Source organism: Rattus norvegicus, chromosome 14 (assembly GCF_021556685.1).
Source record: "Rattus norvegicus strain SHRSP/BbbUtx chromosome 14, alternate assembly SHRSP_T2T, whole genome shotgun sequence".
NCBI classification, from domain to species: Eukaryota; Metazoa; Chordata; class Mammalia; order Rodentia; family Muridae; genus Rattus; species Rattus norvegicus.
In genome coordinates, this window is record NC_141547.1 from 102,161,706 (window position 1) to 102,180,133 (window position 18,428).

Sequence of the window (18,428 nt, forward strand, 5' to 3'; positions counted from 1 at the left end):
TGATAGTGAGTGTGCACAGTGGTTGGTAGTGAATGTGAGCAGTGGTTGGGAGAGAGTGTGAGCAGTGGTTGGTAGTTGAGTGTGAGGAGTGGTTGGTAGTGAGTGTGAGTAGTGGTTGGTAGTGAGTGTGCAGTGGTTGGTAGTGAATGTGAGCAGTGGTTGGGAGAGTGTGGGCAGTGGTTGGTAGAGTGTGAGGAGTGGTTGGTAGTGAGTGTGCACAGTGGTTGGTAGTGAATGTGAGCAGTGGTTGGGAGAGTGTGGGCAGTGGTTGGTAGAGTGTGAGGAGTGGTTGGTAGTGAGTGTGCACAGTGGTTGGTAGTGAGTGTGCACAGTGGTTGGGAGAGAGTGTGAGCAGTGGTTGGTAGTTGAGTGTGAGGAGTGGTTGGTAGTGAGTGTGCACAGTGGTTGGTAGTGAATGTGAGCAGTGGTTGGGAGAGAGTGTGAGGAGTGGTTGGTAGTTGAGTGTGAGGAGTGGTTGGTAGTGAGTGTGAGCAGGGGTTGGTAGTGAGTGTGAGGAGTGGTTGGTAGTGAGTGTACACAGTGGTTGGTAGTGAATGTGAGGAGTGGTTGGTAGTTGAGTGTGAGGAGTGGTTGGTAGTGTGCACAGTGGTTGGTAGTGAATGTGAGCAGTAGTTGGGAGAGAGTGTGAGCAGTGGTTGGTAGTTGAGTGTGAGGAGTGGTTGGTAGTGAGTGTGAGCAGGGGTTGGTAGTGAGTGTGAGTAGTGGTTGGTAGTGTGCAGTGGTTGGTAGTGAATGTGAGCAGTGGTTGGGAGAGAGTGTGAGCAGTGGTTGGTAGTGTGAGCAGTGGTTGGTAGTGAATGTGAGGAGTGGTTGGTGGTGAATGTGAGGAGTGGTTGGGAGTGAGTGTGAGCTGTGGTTGGTAGTGTGAGGAATGGTTGGTAGTTGAGTGTGAGCAGTGGTTGGTAGTGTGCACAGTGGTTGGTAGTGAATGTGAGCAGTGGTTGGGAGAGAGTGTGAGCTGTGGTTGGTAGTGAGTGTGATCAGGGGTTGGTAGTGAATGTGACCGGTGGTTGGTAGTGAGTGTGAGTAGTGGTTGGTAGTGAGTGTGAGGAGTGGTTGGTAGTTGAGTGTGAGCAGTGGTTGGTAGTGAGTGTGAGGAGTGGTTGGTAGTTGAGTGTGAGCAGTGGTTGGTAGTTGAGTGTGAGGAGTGGTTGGTAGTGAATGTGAGCAGGGGTTGGTATTGTGCACAATGGTTGGTAGTGAATGTGAGCAGTGGTTGGGAGAGAGTGTGAGCAGTGGTTGGTAGTTGAGTGTGAGGAGTGGTTGGTAGTGAGTGTGAGCAGGGGTTGGTAGTGAATGTGACCGGTGGTTGGTAGTGAGAGTAGTGGTTGGTAGTGAGTGTGAGCAGTGGTGAGTGTGAGGAGTGGTTGGTAGTGAGTGTGAGCAGTGGTTGGTAGTGTGAGCAGTGGTTGGTAGTGAATGTGAGCTGTGGTTGGTAGTGAATGTGAGGAGTGGTTGGTAGTTGAGTGTGAGGAGTGGTTGGTAGTGAGTGTAAGCTGTGGTTGGTAGTGAGTGTGAGCAGTGGTTGGCAGTGAGTGTGCACAGTGGTTGGCAGTGAGTGTGAGCAGTGGTTGGCAGTGAGTGTGAGCGGTGGTTGGTAGTGAGTGTGAGCAGTGGTTGGTGGTGAATGTGAGTAGTGGTTGGTAGTGAGTGTGAGCAGTGGTTGGTAGTGAATGTGCGCAGTGGTTGGCAGTGAGTGTGAGCGGTGGTTGGTAGAGAATGTGAGTAGTAGAACAGCCCTTCTTTTTCAGCTCTTGCCGTTTACTTTCAGTAAGTTTTTTCCACTTTTCTTTTGTGTACATTAAACACTAGTATCTGCCTTTCGGGCAGCCACAGATCAGGAGAGGGAGGATATAGCACTCTTGACAATCTAAACTTAAGAATTTAAAATGGTGGTCAAGGTTTGCAAGTGAACATGGGCTATTTCTCCACTGACTGTGGCTCCCATGTGTCCTAAGGAACACACAGCCGGGCTATTTCTCCTGCATACTCGGTGACACCCTGCTCCCGTCTCTGCCTCGCACCTGCTGAGCACTGATGAGAGCCAATGGTGGTGCACAGCATTCCTGGCTATCTTCTTCGATCCATTTTAAATATATTAATTAGGTGTGTTTAAAAAATTAAAGACACAGTAAAGGTTTTAAAGTTTCTCTTTGAAAAGATGATATCTTACAGTACATACAAAAATACTCTGAAAATACATACGACTTCATTTACAAAACACGGAGTCAACAGATTACAAGATTACATGGTTGTGGATTTTTAATAAACTGAGCATGCATTCATGAAACTTAAAAAAATATTAAGAAATGCACTGAAAAAAGCAGTGTAAAAAAAGACAACTCATATAGTTAAATAAAAACTACAAAGGTCCTGAGCCAATTAACGGTTGGTAACAATGTCATCCAAAAAATGCCTTGAGGTTTCCATGAAATCCACTGCTTATTTCTGCATGCCTAATCCATGAAGAAACTGTTGGCAACTGTGGGAATTATGGTGAGGGGCTGTCATGCTGAGTTACTTTTATACTTCAAAAATACAAGTCTGCTATACTTGAAGGGATCTTATCATTGATGGTGGAATGAATTCTTCCTCTGTAGAAAAGACAATCAACTAACAAGAATGTCATGAGATAGTACGATATGTAACAATTTCACCATTCATATACTGACTTTCAGTATCCTGGTTGGTTTGATTTTTAATAAAGATGCATTTTGAAGGCCTCCATGGGAGGCAAAACATTTACGGTGCCCAGTTCCTGTGTCGTCACTGGACTAAGCCTCCCGGTAACTATGCAACATCTGGACAAAAGCACAAAAAATAGTTTAAATATTGATGTGCCAGTTTGGAAAAAATAATTTAAATAAACAAAATAGACATCTACACAAACAAAGGAGCAGAAGAGACACCTCACATTCACCAACCTCGAGCTTCACAAAGTGGCTTCAATGCTAAAGTAAACACACAAACATTTAGAAAATTACAAGACGGGTTTTTTTTTTTTTTTTTTTTTTTTTGTTTTTAACTTTTTCAGTTCTATACAATGATTACAACACAAGACTTAAAAAAAAAAAAAAGAAAAAAAAAAACCAAACAGTTCAGGACTTGTTTTTATCAGAGTCCAAGTGGCCAAGAACTGGTTCCCATAACAGAAACAAACATCAAAAGTTAAGGCAGTAAAACCTCAAAATGCAAAGCCATAATATTGTAGGTGACGTTCACTAGCAGGTGTCCTCAGTGTGCCCAGCAATCAGTGAGAGCAGCTCCGTCACCTCACTCCGAGGTGAGTAGGCTGACGACTGTCCCCGCCACCTATCTGCACGGCAGCTGGCTCTCCGTTGAAGACTGGCTGCCCTCGGTGCACCTCATGACCGCATGCTCACCTCAGGGAAGTGGCACTGCTATTACCGATTAAGGGTCAGGCGGATGGAGTTCTTGATGACTCGGATGTTGCTTGCTGGAACTGGAGATGATGAGTCTGGCAGTTCTTTACTGGGTAGTCGCTGTTAGGAAGAAAGAGACAAAAGTGTGTGCATGCCCGTGCACTCCAGAGCGCGAGAGCACACACATGCACACACAGGCACACATACACCCTCCTTCCCATAATGGCTCCTACCATCCACCACTCCCATGTGTGCTTGACCTCTCCTCCTTCCCCTATTCATTCTAAGTAGGTTTGCTCTTGGGCACTTTTTAGACAGTTGGAACTGAGACGCAGAGGGGTAGGGAAGTGTGGAAGTGCAGCAGTGTGAGGACCCTGGAGAGGAGGGCTCTGCTAGCTCGAGCTCCAGTGAGAAATGCATAGCCTACTCAGCCCCTCTCACAGCTGGGCAAGTGACGGTGACTGCCAAGGAGAGCCTTGAGCACCTGAAGTAAAAGTGAGGATTAGCAGGAAGGGCTGCTCCCTGAGAGCTTTGCCCTCAGTTAGCTTTTGGATTGGATAACAGAAACAATGTAAACCTTGTCTATAGTTAATTTGCAGAGGATGTAGTCGGTGGTAGACCACTCGTGTGGCATGCATGAAGTTCTGGGGTTAATCCCCAGCACAATAAACAAACAAACAAACAAACAAACAAACAAACAAACAAACAAACGGTAAAAAGTTCTGGCGTATAAAAAAAATAAGAGCAGGGCGATAAACTATAACATAACCAAAACCTATAATTCTTCTCACTTAAACTTCATCCTTGAATTTCTTTTTGTTTTGTTTGAAACAGGTTGGTCTATGTAGCTAGCTCGGGCTGGCTGGAACTCAGAGGCTGGGGTAAAAGCATGCACCACCTCTGGCTGGGCTTGAAACATTTTAGAGCACAACTGCACCATTCACTGTTCTGTATTTTAGCATCCACTCCACTACTTTCTTGGATTATCATGTTTAGTATATATTTCTGTAACAGTCTTACAGCGTGAGTTGCATAATTGAAACTGCCTGTAGAGATATTGCTGTGTTTTCAAAGGGTCTGACAGGGTAAAAGTTGATTATAAGGAAATGCACTCCCCTCTCTGGAGGCGTGAAAATACAATCTCAGAGAAGGTTCCGTGTTCTGTACAAAGCTCCTTTCTCAGCTTTCCATGCTCAATATTCTATTTATTAGTTTAAGGGTAATTCTTCAGAGTAAATTCTGAAATTCAATGTTAGAATCTATTTAGCTCGTGTTCTAAAGGTGTTCTCCACATACAGTGCTATATTTGGCTCCTTTAAAACACAAATATGTTTAATTTCTTTTTTTAAAAGATTTATTTGTTTTATGTATATGAGTACACTGTCAAAAAGAGGGCATTGGGTTCCATTACAGATGGTTGTGAGCCACCATGTGGTTGTTGGGATTTGAACTCAGGACCTCTGGAAGAGCAGTCAGTGTTCTTAACCACTGAGCCATCTCTCCAGCCCCAAAATATTTGATTTTTAATAACTTAAATTTTGAAAGCCATCCATGTATATAACAAAAGCTATCTCTGGTATTAGTAAGAAACTCCTGTGCTGAGCGAACAACTATTCATGGATAAATAAGACAGATTTAGATCTAAGGACATCTTTTCTTGACTTTGAGGAATGCCCACTGAGAACTGTAAGCTTTCTGTCATCTGCAGTCCTAACTAACCACTTGCCTGTTTCTGAGAACAAGGACATAACCACTGCCTTTCTGATCTTAGGTTTTTGCTTCTGTGAGATAGGGTTTTACTCTGTAGCTCAGGCTAGACTTAAACGAAGCACTCCTCATGCCTCAGACCTCTAAATGCTTGGATTTAGTTTTAGTTTCTTAATAATTTTTGTACTCGTGTTTCCTATGGAGATACTATCTATCATCTATTACCTTTTTGCGTGATGTATCAATAGTTGGAATGGGCATAGATTCTCCACCAATCGCATCCTAAAAACAGAAGAGTTAAACACACCAGTTTAAATTTTCTTTCTGTGTACAACAATTCTTCCTACTTAACACCCAGCGCCTGAAACTGAAATACTTCGTCTGGTACTTCTCATACTACAGCTCTTTAAGACCACGCTCTGAGACAACACCAACTCATTTACCATTGGCTTTCTTTTCCTGTCCTCGGCAGCACGGGACTCCTTAAATGCTGACTCAAGTCGAATGAACTAAAATAGAAACAATAAAGATGAGTTGCTATTATGTATCTGCAAAGATCATAAAATCTATATAAATCAGGAAACTCACTAGTCTACCCTCTGAAACTACAATAATTACAATTAAAGCCTTCAATTAATTACAACTAAATTGAGACCGAGTTCAGCTGCTACCCTTAATTTTGCAGCTGAAGTGATCTTTCAAACAGATTCTAACAGAATACACTTTATTACCACCTACTGGGAGCAAGCAGAGAAGATCACAGAACAGAAGAAAGCGTATGAACAGTACGGCCACCACTCATCTCCTCAGCGTTTGTGTAATCAAGAAATGTAAACCAATCAAGCAACTTTCAGACCTCAGTGACTAGAATTTGAGATGAACAACAATTATTGTTTCCTAAGGGTTTAAAATATTCTTTTAAACACAACAAGTTGTCGGCTTCTTTACTATTATTTTAACTTAGAAAAAAAACAAAACAAAACAAAAGGCACGGCCACCACTGAGGGCATAATGTTACCTTTTCTATGTCTTTCAACCTCTTAGCAGTCCCATCTGTAGGTGGTGAGTGGGATCTTTTGGGTGTAACATTCTTAGTAATATTTGATATCCCATTTAGATGTGGTTGTCCCTGGACAGGGTTGTGGGGTGTAGTGACTCTAGGAATGACGCTCCGTCCTACTACAGTAGGAATGGTGCACACGGCTGGGGAGGACACGGCTTTGACTGCAGCGTCACCCTCTAGAAAGAAAGACACAGCCTAGTAATGGAGCACGTATGTGGTGGGGCTGTCGGCGCCAGGGACTGAGGTACCTACTTGCACCAATGACTGGAATGGACAGCCCCTGCGCGGGGGGAACACTTGGCAGCTTCTCCACAATCACAGCCATGGGCTCCGCGTTACTCCTAGTACAAGTGTAAAGTGTAAGTATTAGTTTATTTCCTATTATGGACTTCAAGCTCTCTCATTTAACATTTTAACATCACTTCCTTTTAGTATTTCAACCTTACTCACTAGAAGAACAGAGAAAGTTAGAGATGGTGAAAATCAAGAGAAAAGTCTAAGCAGAAAATCTGTACATCCACCTACACAGCGTGATTCCACTAAGTCCTTAACTGTGGAGCAACTCCTGCAGCTACAAACTGTCCGCATTCCTAAGCAAGAAGCTGGTCGCTAGCAAGAAACCTCTGGGCGACGGAACAGGCCTTTTAGGAGAGGCACAGAACATTCTCCTCATCCTTCAGTACACAGGCGGAAAGGACCGTTCTGACCCATACCTCTCTGCGTCTCCTGTGGGGCTGTCTGGGTTGGAAGGTTTATGTGCAGACCCGGGAGAATTAAAGGGAGTTCCACTGTCAGTGTCTCGGGAGCTGTCCAGACAATTGCTATCCAGAGACGATCTTTTGGACTGAAGGCCCCCTGAACTCCGACTCACATCAGAAAGACTCTGCCAAGAGAAAAAGGCTGTTCAGGGTTTCAAAACAAATGAGAACACAGAGACTACCTTTAGTTCCGAAGCACACAAATGCAAATATCTGTGATCAATGAGATTTCAGACCTGCTGTCTACATCTTCTTTCCAAAGAGGTTTAGAAGAGATGGAAAGTTCCAGTTTGGTCTCAGGATCAACTGCCATTGCAGCATCCTGGAGGTAGGCTAGCAGACCCACCTTTTTCTTCTTCTGAAGAATCTCCGCGGGTAGGTAATGGTGAAGCTGTTTTTTCTTTACGTGAGTGGCCTCAATCTTCATCCCGTCCTTCAGCATATTGATGTTGTTCGCCTGCCTGTACACTGTAAACATGTTAACACGATAAATGAGAAATCTCTCTATGAACCACAAGCTGTTTCCCTTTTCTGAAATGTCTAGAATACCTATGCCCCAATAAAACCACACCCTCTTATGGGAACAAATCTTTCTAAAATACTTCCATTGTGCCACAATACTATTTAAGAGTGGATTGGTTCTATGTACATACAGTCTAAAAGCTTTCTTATAGACAATCCTTATTAACAAAATAAATATGCAGGCATATTTCCCCCCAAATCTTTGCTATTTTCAAAATGGTAATCTTTCTATATAATTACTTGTCTGAGTCTAAGATAATTTTCTTTTACACACACACAAGCACATACACACACATGGGTGCTGGGGAACCAAGCCTTAGGCTCTTGGGAGAACAGCCAGAACTCTGAATCTCTGCACTGTCTCTGCAGCCAACTACTTATGATAATTCTCTACCAAAAATACAATGCAATTCAAGGTCTCCCGCTATCCTGAATCTGTTTGTTCACTGGAGCGCACAGAGATATAGAACACGGGGGCTCAGCGCCACCTGCAACTCTACCCCGTGTACAGGTGGAGGAACGTTTGTCTTAGAAAGCCTAGAACCACCTGACTGCATCCAAGACATATGGCTCTAGATTTCTGTTCTAGTGCTTTTCATTATTGGTAAAGACCAGTTGGACTTTTTAGTCCACTGAAGACAGGGAGAGAAGGGCTGTTTCTCCATGCAAATACTATGACATGTGGCATGAGTGTGCACACGTGGAAAAGAATATTTGAAAAATCTTATTAACAGAGTATCTCTGCTTTCTCCTTTTTAAGACATCTGATCCCTAGTTTATATTCATGATATCAAACTGCAGATTCTCCGTCCCTTCCTGAGAATGTTAATTAGTTAATTAGTTAATTTGAAGGTGAAGCAGAGAAATCCACATTACCATGTTGACTAGCTGCAAAGAACTCAGAAAACTCATCTCTGCCAAGAAGAGATCACATGAACATCATACACCTCAGATCAATACCAGCCCAATTATAACGCATATTCCAGAGACTGAGGCTGGGGCTAGTTATAAAGGGCAACTTTTTTCCAATTAACCTTGAAACATTTTCAGCAAATCTGTTTCTCCTGATGATTATTTAAGGTAAAAAACGAAGGGCTGGAGAGATGGCTCAGCGGATAAGAGCACTGACTGCTCTTCCAGAGATCCTGAGTTCGAGTCCCAGCAACCACATGGTGGCTCACAACCATCTGTAATGGGATCTGATGCCCTCTTCTGGTGTGTCTGAAGACACCTACAGTGTACTCACATATAAATAAAATAAATAAAATCTTTTAAAAAAATCCAAAATTCATTTTTACGGACTGCAATGATAAACTTTGGCTGAACAAATAAGAAAGTCACCTGAGGAGTTTAGTTCTATTTTAAAATAGAAAACACATGAAGATGGTACAACAAGCATCTGATTTAGGAGTGCCTAGGGTCTTCCCACTCCTGTCCCCTACGCACACTGGCTGGCTCCTACACTAAGCATCCCACAGTGTTTTAAAATAAAAAGAGAACTCCTGCCAGAGCCCTGCTCTGCATTTGTGAGTTTGTGAAGTATGACTCTTCTGTAGGACTCCTCTGTCAGACCATTACTCTGCACTCTGTGCTGAAGACTGCTCCATCATTTCTGCCCTTCCCCTAAACAGCACATCCATTCCTCCAGCAGGGACCAATTTAATTTAAGCAGATCGGGAATGAGAGAGCATCTCCAGCTAGACCCTAAACAGATGGAACTGAGTTACAGTCATGGTTGACAATCATAGCCCCATGATTACAAAGTCTTACCTGTGTCAGTAAATGACTGTATATCATATGTCAAGTCTATGTTAACACTTTCTGCATTTTCTACTCTCCGAAAAATTATCCCGAGGAACCACATTGATACGTAATTGTTGCTATAAAGTAAAATTTAAAAATTTCCATTAATTTTTTCAATCTAACAAATGCTACTGGACAATCAAATTTGGTTTTTATTTTTCTACTTTATTAACAGATTTCAGAGATGTGACCAAATTCTTAAGCTACACCCGGAGCACTGGCGTAGCTGCTTAATACTGTATTAAAAGACTAAGTTGCATTGAAGAATGACTTGTTGAACAGTTAGAAGGTTCTGAAGACTAACATGGAGTTTTGCTGAGTACTGCAGTGTATACTTATATAATAATGAATACATGATCACACATATCTAAAACATACATCATTCTCCCACCAATGGCTGTTAAGGACAGTCTTAAAACTCATTTGAAGCAATGCATATGTCAAATAATATTTAAAAATGTTATTTAGGGACAACTTACGCTTTATGATGTTCCTTATTTCCTGGGAATGACTGGGGATTCACATGGGCGAGAGTAATAAATTCATTCCGTTCCAAGTTTCCAACAAGTACACGGATTTTAGATTCTACTAATCCAACCCTGAGATAAACAGCAGGATTTCAATGAAGTCATAGGAAGTTTGACAACTATACTGAAGTAAACCAAGTGAGACGTGAACTGTGGAGCTTGTACACTCTCTTAAGGAGGGTCTAATTAAAGCAGGGGTCTTTAACATAACAAGGGGCAGCAGTGCACTCCTAAGGTCAGAGCATCTGACGCAGCACAGCCTGACAACCCGGGTTTGAGCCCTGCAGTCACAGAGGAAGGGAAGAGCCACTTCTAAAGGCCGACTCGTGATACCCATATGCACGCTGGGGCATGAGCACACACAGTAAGAGCGACAGTGACGACGACGACGACGACGACGACGACGACGACGACGACGACAACAACAACAAAGTAAGACCTCAAGCAGGCAAATGTCAAACTTCAGTGACTTTCTGCTTACAAAAGACTGATCTAACTTTATGCATTTCTGACTCTAACAATACCCAGTCTTGGTTAAGGTTCTAATAGTCAGGACTTAGTTATGTGGTCTTCAATCTTTTCTACTTTCATATCTTTACACTAAGGCTAAGCTACCTTTAAATAATATGAACAGGAACAGCTAATGTAGGCACATAATTCCTGAAAGAAGCAGACTGACTTTCACAAAATACTGGATTTTGCATTTCAAAAAGTCACTAAACTTAAACCAGCTTTTACAAAAACATACAGGTTCAGCAAGATTTCTACAACTTAATTTTCTCTCATTAAACTGTCATGGCTTCTCAGCCTTTTGGCTAAGATCGAGTGTAAAAATATGTACTGTGAGCTATGTATTAGTAACCATGAGTCAGAAAATTTTCAAGAATACTTTTAAATATTTCCACTTATGAAAGCTGATATAACTGTTCCAAGAGGAGATGCATGGAAACTGAGTTAGTGCAGTGTTGCTACGTCAATGAGTTAGCTTTTCTATGATGTGCAGTGGGTTGAGTGGTAGTCTCTGTGTCTGCACAGCAGAGTAACAGTCAGTCACACAGTCATGAGGATTGCCCTGTACTACAACAGCTCACTACAACAGCTCACTACAACAGCTCACTACACAGCTCACTACACAGCTCACTACAACAGCTCACTACAACAGCTCACTACAACAGCTCACTACACAGCTCACTACAACAGCTCACTACAACAGCTCACTACAACAGCTCACTACACAGCTCACTACACAGCTCACTACAACAGCTCACTACAACAGCTCACTACACAGCTCACTACAACAGCTCACTACAACAGCTCACTACAACAGCTCACTACAACAGCTCACTACACAGCTCACTACAACAGCTCACTACAACAGCTCACTACAACAGCTCACTACACAGCTCACTACAACAGCTCACTACAACAGCTCACTACAACAGCTCACTACAAGTGGCAGCTGGAATCTGTCACAGGCTGTAGTTTCCTGACTCCTCACCTAGACAAAAACTTCATCAATAAAAAAATTAAATTACCAGAGAAATAAAGACCCTTGAAACAAAACAGCAGGTCAGACTGGAAGAAATTATGGCAGCACACCTCCTGCCCACTGGGCCCAGGAACAGGAATACACGGATGGCAGAGAGCATGAATTTGCATGCACTCAAAGCTGTAGTGTAGCTTGGCCGTTCTACTGTCTATTGTCAGGAGATTTAAAATTCAGACACGTGTACCAGCACCACCTCGGTTAAGAAGGTACAAAAAGTGTCTTCTTCCCTTCTGCGTTGGATGGGGGACAGTAATAGTAAGCTGCAGGCTACTGCAAAGGTTTGCTTAAATCTGACTCCTATCCTGCCGACACTGAACTAACTTACTGGCATTTCTTATCCCCAGTGCTCCATCATGGACCTCAGTCACTAAAATACAGTTTTACAGTTGGTGTGGCACCATGTGACCATGTTCCATCAGACATAGGAAGGAGAACGTGAGATGTAAGTCTTACCATTCCAGATGATTCTCCTCTGTCGATGCACTGGCAGTCAGCACTATATAATGTCTACGCAGCATTGGCAGCAATGATCAAGGAAGAGAACGGCCAGAAACATCTGTTAGTCTGAGGTTTTTTATCCATTTTCTTTCTTCTTCACAAAGAACTAAACAATACAACTACACAGTTTCTGAAAGTCACAGATTACTTTTTTTTTTTTTCTTTTTTTCAGAGCTGGGGACTGAACCCAGGGCCTTGCGCTTGCTAGGCAAGCACTCTACCACTGAGCTAAATCCCCAACCCCCACAGATTACTTTTACAACACTACAGACTCCACAATTTAAAAGCAGTTCCGTTTAGCAACTGTCACTGATGCTAGAATGAGAGCCCCGAGCCCTGAGGATTTCCACTGCCTGGCTTAAGAAATGTGAGTTACACTGTCATCTGTCATAATTCATTTTCTACATTTGAAGTCCTATTGTACAAGCGCTGGCTAACACCTCAAATCCTACACTCATGAGGCTGAGGCAGGAGAATCATCCTAAGTTCCAGGCCAACCTAGGTTATAAAGTAAGTTTGAGGTCAGCCTGGAGTAGAGTGAGGCTCTGTCTCAAAACAAAGCAAGGGTCCGGCAAAATGGGTTAGTAGGTAAAGAAAGACACTTGTTACCAGGCCTGATGACCCGAGTTTGTTCCCTAAGACCCACACAGGCTATGGAAGGCAGATCTAACTCTTGCAAGCTGTCCTCAGTCCTCCACATGAGTACTACGGCATACACGCCCACAGGTATATACAACCTAACCCCCTTAAAAATAAAGGATATAAAACACACAAACAAAAAACCATAAACACGACAAGAAGTTAAGATCCCCCGCCCCCATACGTATACACAAAGATTACGAAAGTTTAAATACCTGTATTTTTGAAAGAAATTTGGTGGTTCTAATAGTTTGGACCAATCTGATTTCCCTTGAAGAATTTCATCTGTAACTGCAAGACCTAAACAAAAACAAAAACCAAAGGGTTTTTAGAAACTAGGTCTAATTTCGAAAAGTGCCCAGCTTTTGTGTCTTTTTACCCAAACCATCTAACGTAACAAATGCCTGACTTAGGGAATGTAAATACACTATGTAGTTTCTGAGAACATAAGGTTAAATTCCACCATATTGGACTGGTTCAAATTTTGGCCTTAATATTATATACTTTAGGAAGCATTTGATGTTTTACAAAGAATTTAACTGACAGTCAATAGCTACCAATATAGAATAAAGCTGTCTGCTAAAATGTTGGGAACATGTAAGGGGCAACAGGGCCAAGCATATTTACCTTGTTTAAATTCTTCTACCATTACTGTTCGAGTTGATGTAGACACATTATACGTAGAATTCTGTTGTGGGTAGGCAGGGGTAATTATTGGCATAAGATGATACCTGTCTGATGGATTTACCTGTGAAATGAGAAGCAGAATAATTACCTATACTACTACTCAGTAGTCCTCACTTTATCTTCCCCAAATTATGAAAAATATGAAAAATACATTTAATACTAAACTCTCTCAATTCTAGGAAGTATATCTGTCTTCTGAAGTGCATTTTTTTTCTGGAGTCAGACATATTTGTTTGTCAGAATTCTGCAGAAGTTAATTTCTCCTCAATAAGGCTATAAAACGATGCATCTTAGAAGCAATAGTTTTTCAGAAATGTTGAAGTATAATAACCACAGAGACATTATATAGAAATGATTGCCTACTCTTATTAAATTAGCAGCTATGTGAGAATTATGAGTCTGCTTTAAGCTGTACTACAAAGAATTACTTTTATATATTTCAATACTTTATTATAAGCAACTACTTGTTAGATTTTTACAATAGGTTATGATACTGTTTTGATACAACCACTTATCTGGTCATATATGGACATTTTTTAATAATATTACATTTGAACTGTCATTTAGAGAAAGTCCCTACTCCCAAATGACTGGATAAAATTCCGTAATAAATTCCATACCCGCGGGTCCCAGACAGGCAAATTCAAGTTGCTTTCTTCTGGTTGCTTCAGCAGCACAGGATTTGGCCATTCCCTAACATGAATGAAGGACATTAATTCATGTACACTCTCCCTTCAGATGCCATATAAAAACTACAAGTCTGAACTTCCCCATCTTCCATGACAACGTACAATGTACGAGGAAGAGTCTGTTTGTGCTTCCTCAGAAACTCCAATTCCTCTGTTAGAGCGGTCTGCACCTCCCTTCTCATCTGCTCTCGCAGATCTGACTCTGAGGGTGCAGTGACAGCAGTAACTGACACGTACGGAGGATACTACGATGAATGAGGCAGCTATGGTCATCACCGCCATTCAGAGCTCAAATACATGGGGATGCTACTCTCTTAAGATAAGGCTCACATTCACAAACCTACCTGCCACCTTACTGAGTAACTTAGGAGAGGTACAGGGGTTATGAGCATTGATTGCCAGAGAGCATCATGGGACAGATCTAGGCTCTCTGCATCGATGTAGCAGATGTGCAGCTGGGTCTCCGTGTAGGACTCACAACAGCAGGAGCAGGGCTGTCTCTGACCCTGTTGCCTGCCTTTGGATCCCTTTTCCCTAACTGGGCTGCCTTGTCTGGCCACACTAGGAGGAGATGTGCCTAGACCTGCTGCAACCTGACATTGCCAAGGCCGCCTGTATCCATGGGAGGCCTCCCCTTTTCTGAGGAGAGAGGAAGGAGGGGTGAATGGGATAGATGGGTGGTAAGAGGGAGGAATTAGGAGGAGAGGGAGGCTGAGATCAGGCTGTAAATAAATAACAAAAAATAAAACTCAAAACAAAACAACAACAACAAAACAAGCCGGAGCACTGACTGCTTGTCCCAGACTCAATTTCAGCACCCATATGGAAGGCTCACAACTGTACCTCCTGCCCCAGGGGTTAATGTCCTCTTCTGACCTCTACAGGGACCAGGCACACACGTGGTGAACAGACACACACTTAGACAAAACAATACACCCATTTACAGAAAATGAAATCAAAAAGGGGAAAAAGAGGCAAAACTAGGTGTTGTGATACACATCTGTGATCCCAATCCTTGGAAGGTTGAAGCAGGAGGAGTTCAAGTTGTATATAAGCATGGGTTACAAAGTTAAGCTTTTTTTCCCAAAACAATGGTGCAGAGTGGAGGGGGAGGAAGGAGACGGGCAGCCAAGGAAGCCACAACAAATTATCTCCTTTGTGACAACATGGATGGTATTAGAGGCCATTGCACTAACTGAAATAAACAAGGCACAGGATTCTCCTCCACTCATTAGGGGATTCTGAAATGTTGGCCTCAGAAGGTGGAAGGAAAATAGTGGCTATCAGAGACCAGGAGAGCAGGGCAGAGAGAAGGACAGGACAGTGCCAGGCAATGGACGTTACGTTAGGTAAGTTCTGCTGCTCAGGAGGAGGACTACAAGCGATGTTAGTGATGCGCTTCAACAAGCTAAGAGACTGTGTTCACCATAAAAAATGATAAAGGTCTGAAGACACACACATGGCAACCTTGATCTGACTGTATAATGTACACTACCAAAATACTGTGGGCACACAGTAAGTATATACGATTTTATGTGTCGGTTATAACAGGATAGAGTGTCATCTGGATGTCCCATTCTCAGATAAACACATTTTAAAGCTTTTAACGAATGTAAAACACAAATATCCATGTATAGGTTTGTTCTCCTTACAGTCGCTCTACAGCCAGGGCTAAAGCAGACCACGGAGCCTAGGCTATCCTCAAACTCATGGCAACAGTCCCACCCAAACTCTCAAGTTCTAGGATCACAGGCAGAAAACACTATGCCTGGATATACTTCTTAAAAGTTCAAATAATTGTTTACACATTCATAGATGTTAACAATTTGTCAAAGTACATATGCTTACCATTTGGAGAAAACTAAGAAGAACTTGTGGACTAAGGTTGAAGCTGCTGCGTTTGGGTACAGTTGGCAAGTTCTGGCTACCAGCATTGCCCAGGAGACACCACCAAGGAACCCCAGCATATTGGAATAAATACCACGGCCTAGGAAAATGAAGTGGTAGTTATTATTCAGATCTATTTGCTCGAAATACCAACAGGATAACTTCACTCATGGGACTCAACAGGAACCAAGATGATAAGCACAACCCAACACTAGACTCAGAGTCAGCCGGCAAACCTCGGTCTCTACCTCAGGCTCTCTGCTTTGCTGCCCAGGTCCGAGGACCTCAGTTCCTTTACTGCTCCACTGCCACCTCTCAACAGTTCTCCTGAGATTATCCCCAGTCCTCTTCCCCACCCCAGAGATCTTCAGTTAGAGAGATCAACAGAAGGAAAGATATCTGGAGGTAAGCAGTTAAGAACATTTCACTAAGAGTCATACACATGTGGAGTCTTTAAAGGCCAAGCATAAAATTGGCAATAAACGTCAGTATTTCATAGAATCTGGGTAAGTCTCCATTGTGAAGAATATACCAATGATATCAGACTCACCTGTGAAATGATATTTTTATGGAAACCCATGGAAAACTGTTACCATATCTCACTAAGCCTAATATTAATATGCTCTTATTATACAAGTGCTACTATTCTATGTCCCACACAGACAGGGGGAAAAATCCTACAAAAATATCAGTTTAGACATGTTAAATATAAAAAGTATGCATATAAACATTGAAAAATACAGCGTTTCGTCTGGTTTGTGAGGAGAGACAAACTGTTCATGTTACCCTTCCATATCAATCACACTGTCCTGCCTATTTAAGGCCAAGGACAGAACTCACCTGCTTAAACTCATGTAAGTGCCCCTAATATGGTGACCACTAGCAACATGGCTCTCCTTGCCTGCAAACTTCCCATGCCGTAAGACTGACTCATTTAAACTATACAATTCAACACCTTTTGGTATAGTCAGAATTGGGCAACCCCACAATTGTGTCTAGGACAGTTTATCAACTCCAAAGAAACCTAACCAGTCACACTACTCCCTCCTCTGGACCTGGAGACCTGAGCATCATTTTCCTATAAATCAAAGCATATATATGTTAGCTTTTGAGTAACTTCTGTCACACTTAAAGTGGTGTCAACATTCATTTCTGTTGCATCATTTACCAGTACCGTGTTCCATTTTATTGCAAAATACTATCTGACAGTAAGGATATACCATGTTTTTATATTCATTCATCAGAGTATGAATATGTGACTTGTGTTGCTCTTTGGCTGTTAGGAATGATAAGATATAACGTGACAAGATTTTTAAATGAACATTATTTTACCTTTCTTGGGAATCATTTAATTTTACTGTCAATGACACAAAGCACACATTTAAAAATCCAGTTCCTTAGTTGGACATTTCAAGTATCTAATTACTCACAGAGTTAACTGGAGTGGACGATAACATAAAACATTTCCATAATCAGACTTTTATGGAGAGGTCTGTTTAAGGTATGTGAAACCTGGTACTGAATGCTGTCAGCCAAGGAACAACCATATACATAATGGCAGTCACTTAACACTAATGATAATGAGATGAAAAAAATGTATAGCTGAAGAGAGGGAAGAGAAAAGCAAACTCCAGAAAAAAAAAAAAAAATCAAGAAAACTGAGAGCAATGTGGACTGGGAAGGGAGCTGGCCTCTAACCCATGAGCTATTCTGGTGATCATCCCCAGCATTTCAGTCCCTGAACAATGGTGGGAGCCATCGTTCCTGCCTGCATAATGGCTTTTGTTCTTTAAGACAAAGTTTCCTGGCCTTGAATATGTAACCCTCCAACTTCAGCCTCCTGGACACTGGAATTACTAGCATGCCACCATGCCCAATTTGTGTTATTACAAAGGAATTAAAAAACTTAAGTTTAAAAAACTTATTTACAGTAAGTTAAATATATTACTGAAGAAAGAAAAAACTTCGTATAAGCCAGCAAGTCACCAAGTTTGTGATAGTGGATGTTAATGTCCCAGGCATCTGCAATCTCTCGCTGACTCGCTCGATTAACTCTGGGTGCAGCAGTTTGCACTTACCGCACGTATGTCACCTAGAGCACACTGTGTGTTTCTGCTGTATGCTGTCGAGGTATCTTCTGTATGGAAGATACCACTGAGCCACTGCTTCAGTGTCACCTCCCCTCAGTCCTCTGTCCCCATTCTTAAGCAGTGTCTGACTACAGCTATACATAATACAGAACGTCCTCTATCACACCAGAGCAAGCGGAGGGCATTTGATGAGTTATATACAAGCACACTCGCACTCTGTCTACGTACACACACACTCACACTCAGAGACACAGACACCACACCTTAGAAACTGAGGAACAGCTTTGCTAAGATGACCATCAACCCTCAACAACATCAATGAGGTCAGAGCTCTCCTATGTGTTCCAACTGCTGGCAACAGAAAAGTAGAACTTTATAAATACATACAAAGCCTTGGGATACTTACGCTTTGCCCATAATTTGACTGCTCTTAGAGTAAGTCTAAAAGTTTCTTTATTTGGCACTAAGTGCAAAATTTCATCAGTAACTCTACATCCTGAAAAAGACAAAACATTAATTTTTCACTAAGGAGTAAAACTCAGTTAGCTCAAATGGTCTCCTAACCTTCAGACTCTCAAATGTTAAAATTTGAATGCTACGTCAGG

General features: G+C 42.1%; 1 protein-coding gene and 1 long non-coding RNA gene across 3 annotated transcripts in view; one reads left to right on the plus strand and one right to left on the minus strand.

Annotated features, from left to right (window-relative positions):
* Positions 1–771: 771 nt before the first annotated feature.
* On the plus strand, positions 772–2,860 carry LOC148001491 (uncharacterized). The gene is made up of 2 exons (XR_015637203.1): positions 772–945; positions 1,180–2,860. It is a non-coding gene; the product is annotated as an uncharacterized LOC148001491 (long non-coding RNA).
* The window catches only part of Papolg (poly(A) polymerase gamma), a 33,135-nt gene continuing 16,861 nt past the window's right edge, over positions 2,155–18,428 (minus strand). Inside the window, 15 exon segments of one of the 2 annotated variants that reach the window (NM_001107244.1) lie at positions 2,155–3,524; positions 5,337–5,393; positions 5,555–5,620; positions 6,130–6,350; positions 6,427–6,515; positions 6,888–7,057; positions 7,279–7,400; positions 9,225–9,334; positions 9,737–9,856; positions 11,787–11,840; positions 12,686–12,770; positions 13,098–13,218; positions 13,778–13,850; positions 15,695–15,833; positions 18,230–18,319. In NM_001107244.1, coding sequence (NP_001100714.1) covers positions 3,426–3,524; positions 5,337–5,393; positions 5,555–5,620; positions 6,130–6,350; positions 6,427–6,515; positions 6,888–7,057; positions 7,279–7,400; positions 9,225–9,334; positions 9,737–9,856; positions 11,787–11,840; positions 12,686–12,770; positions 13,098–13,218; positions 13,778–13,850; positions 15,695–15,833; positions 18,230–18,319 — 1,616 coding nt within the window. In that variant the 3' untranslated portion in view covers positions 2,155–3,425. 2 annotated transcript variants of the gene reach the window in all.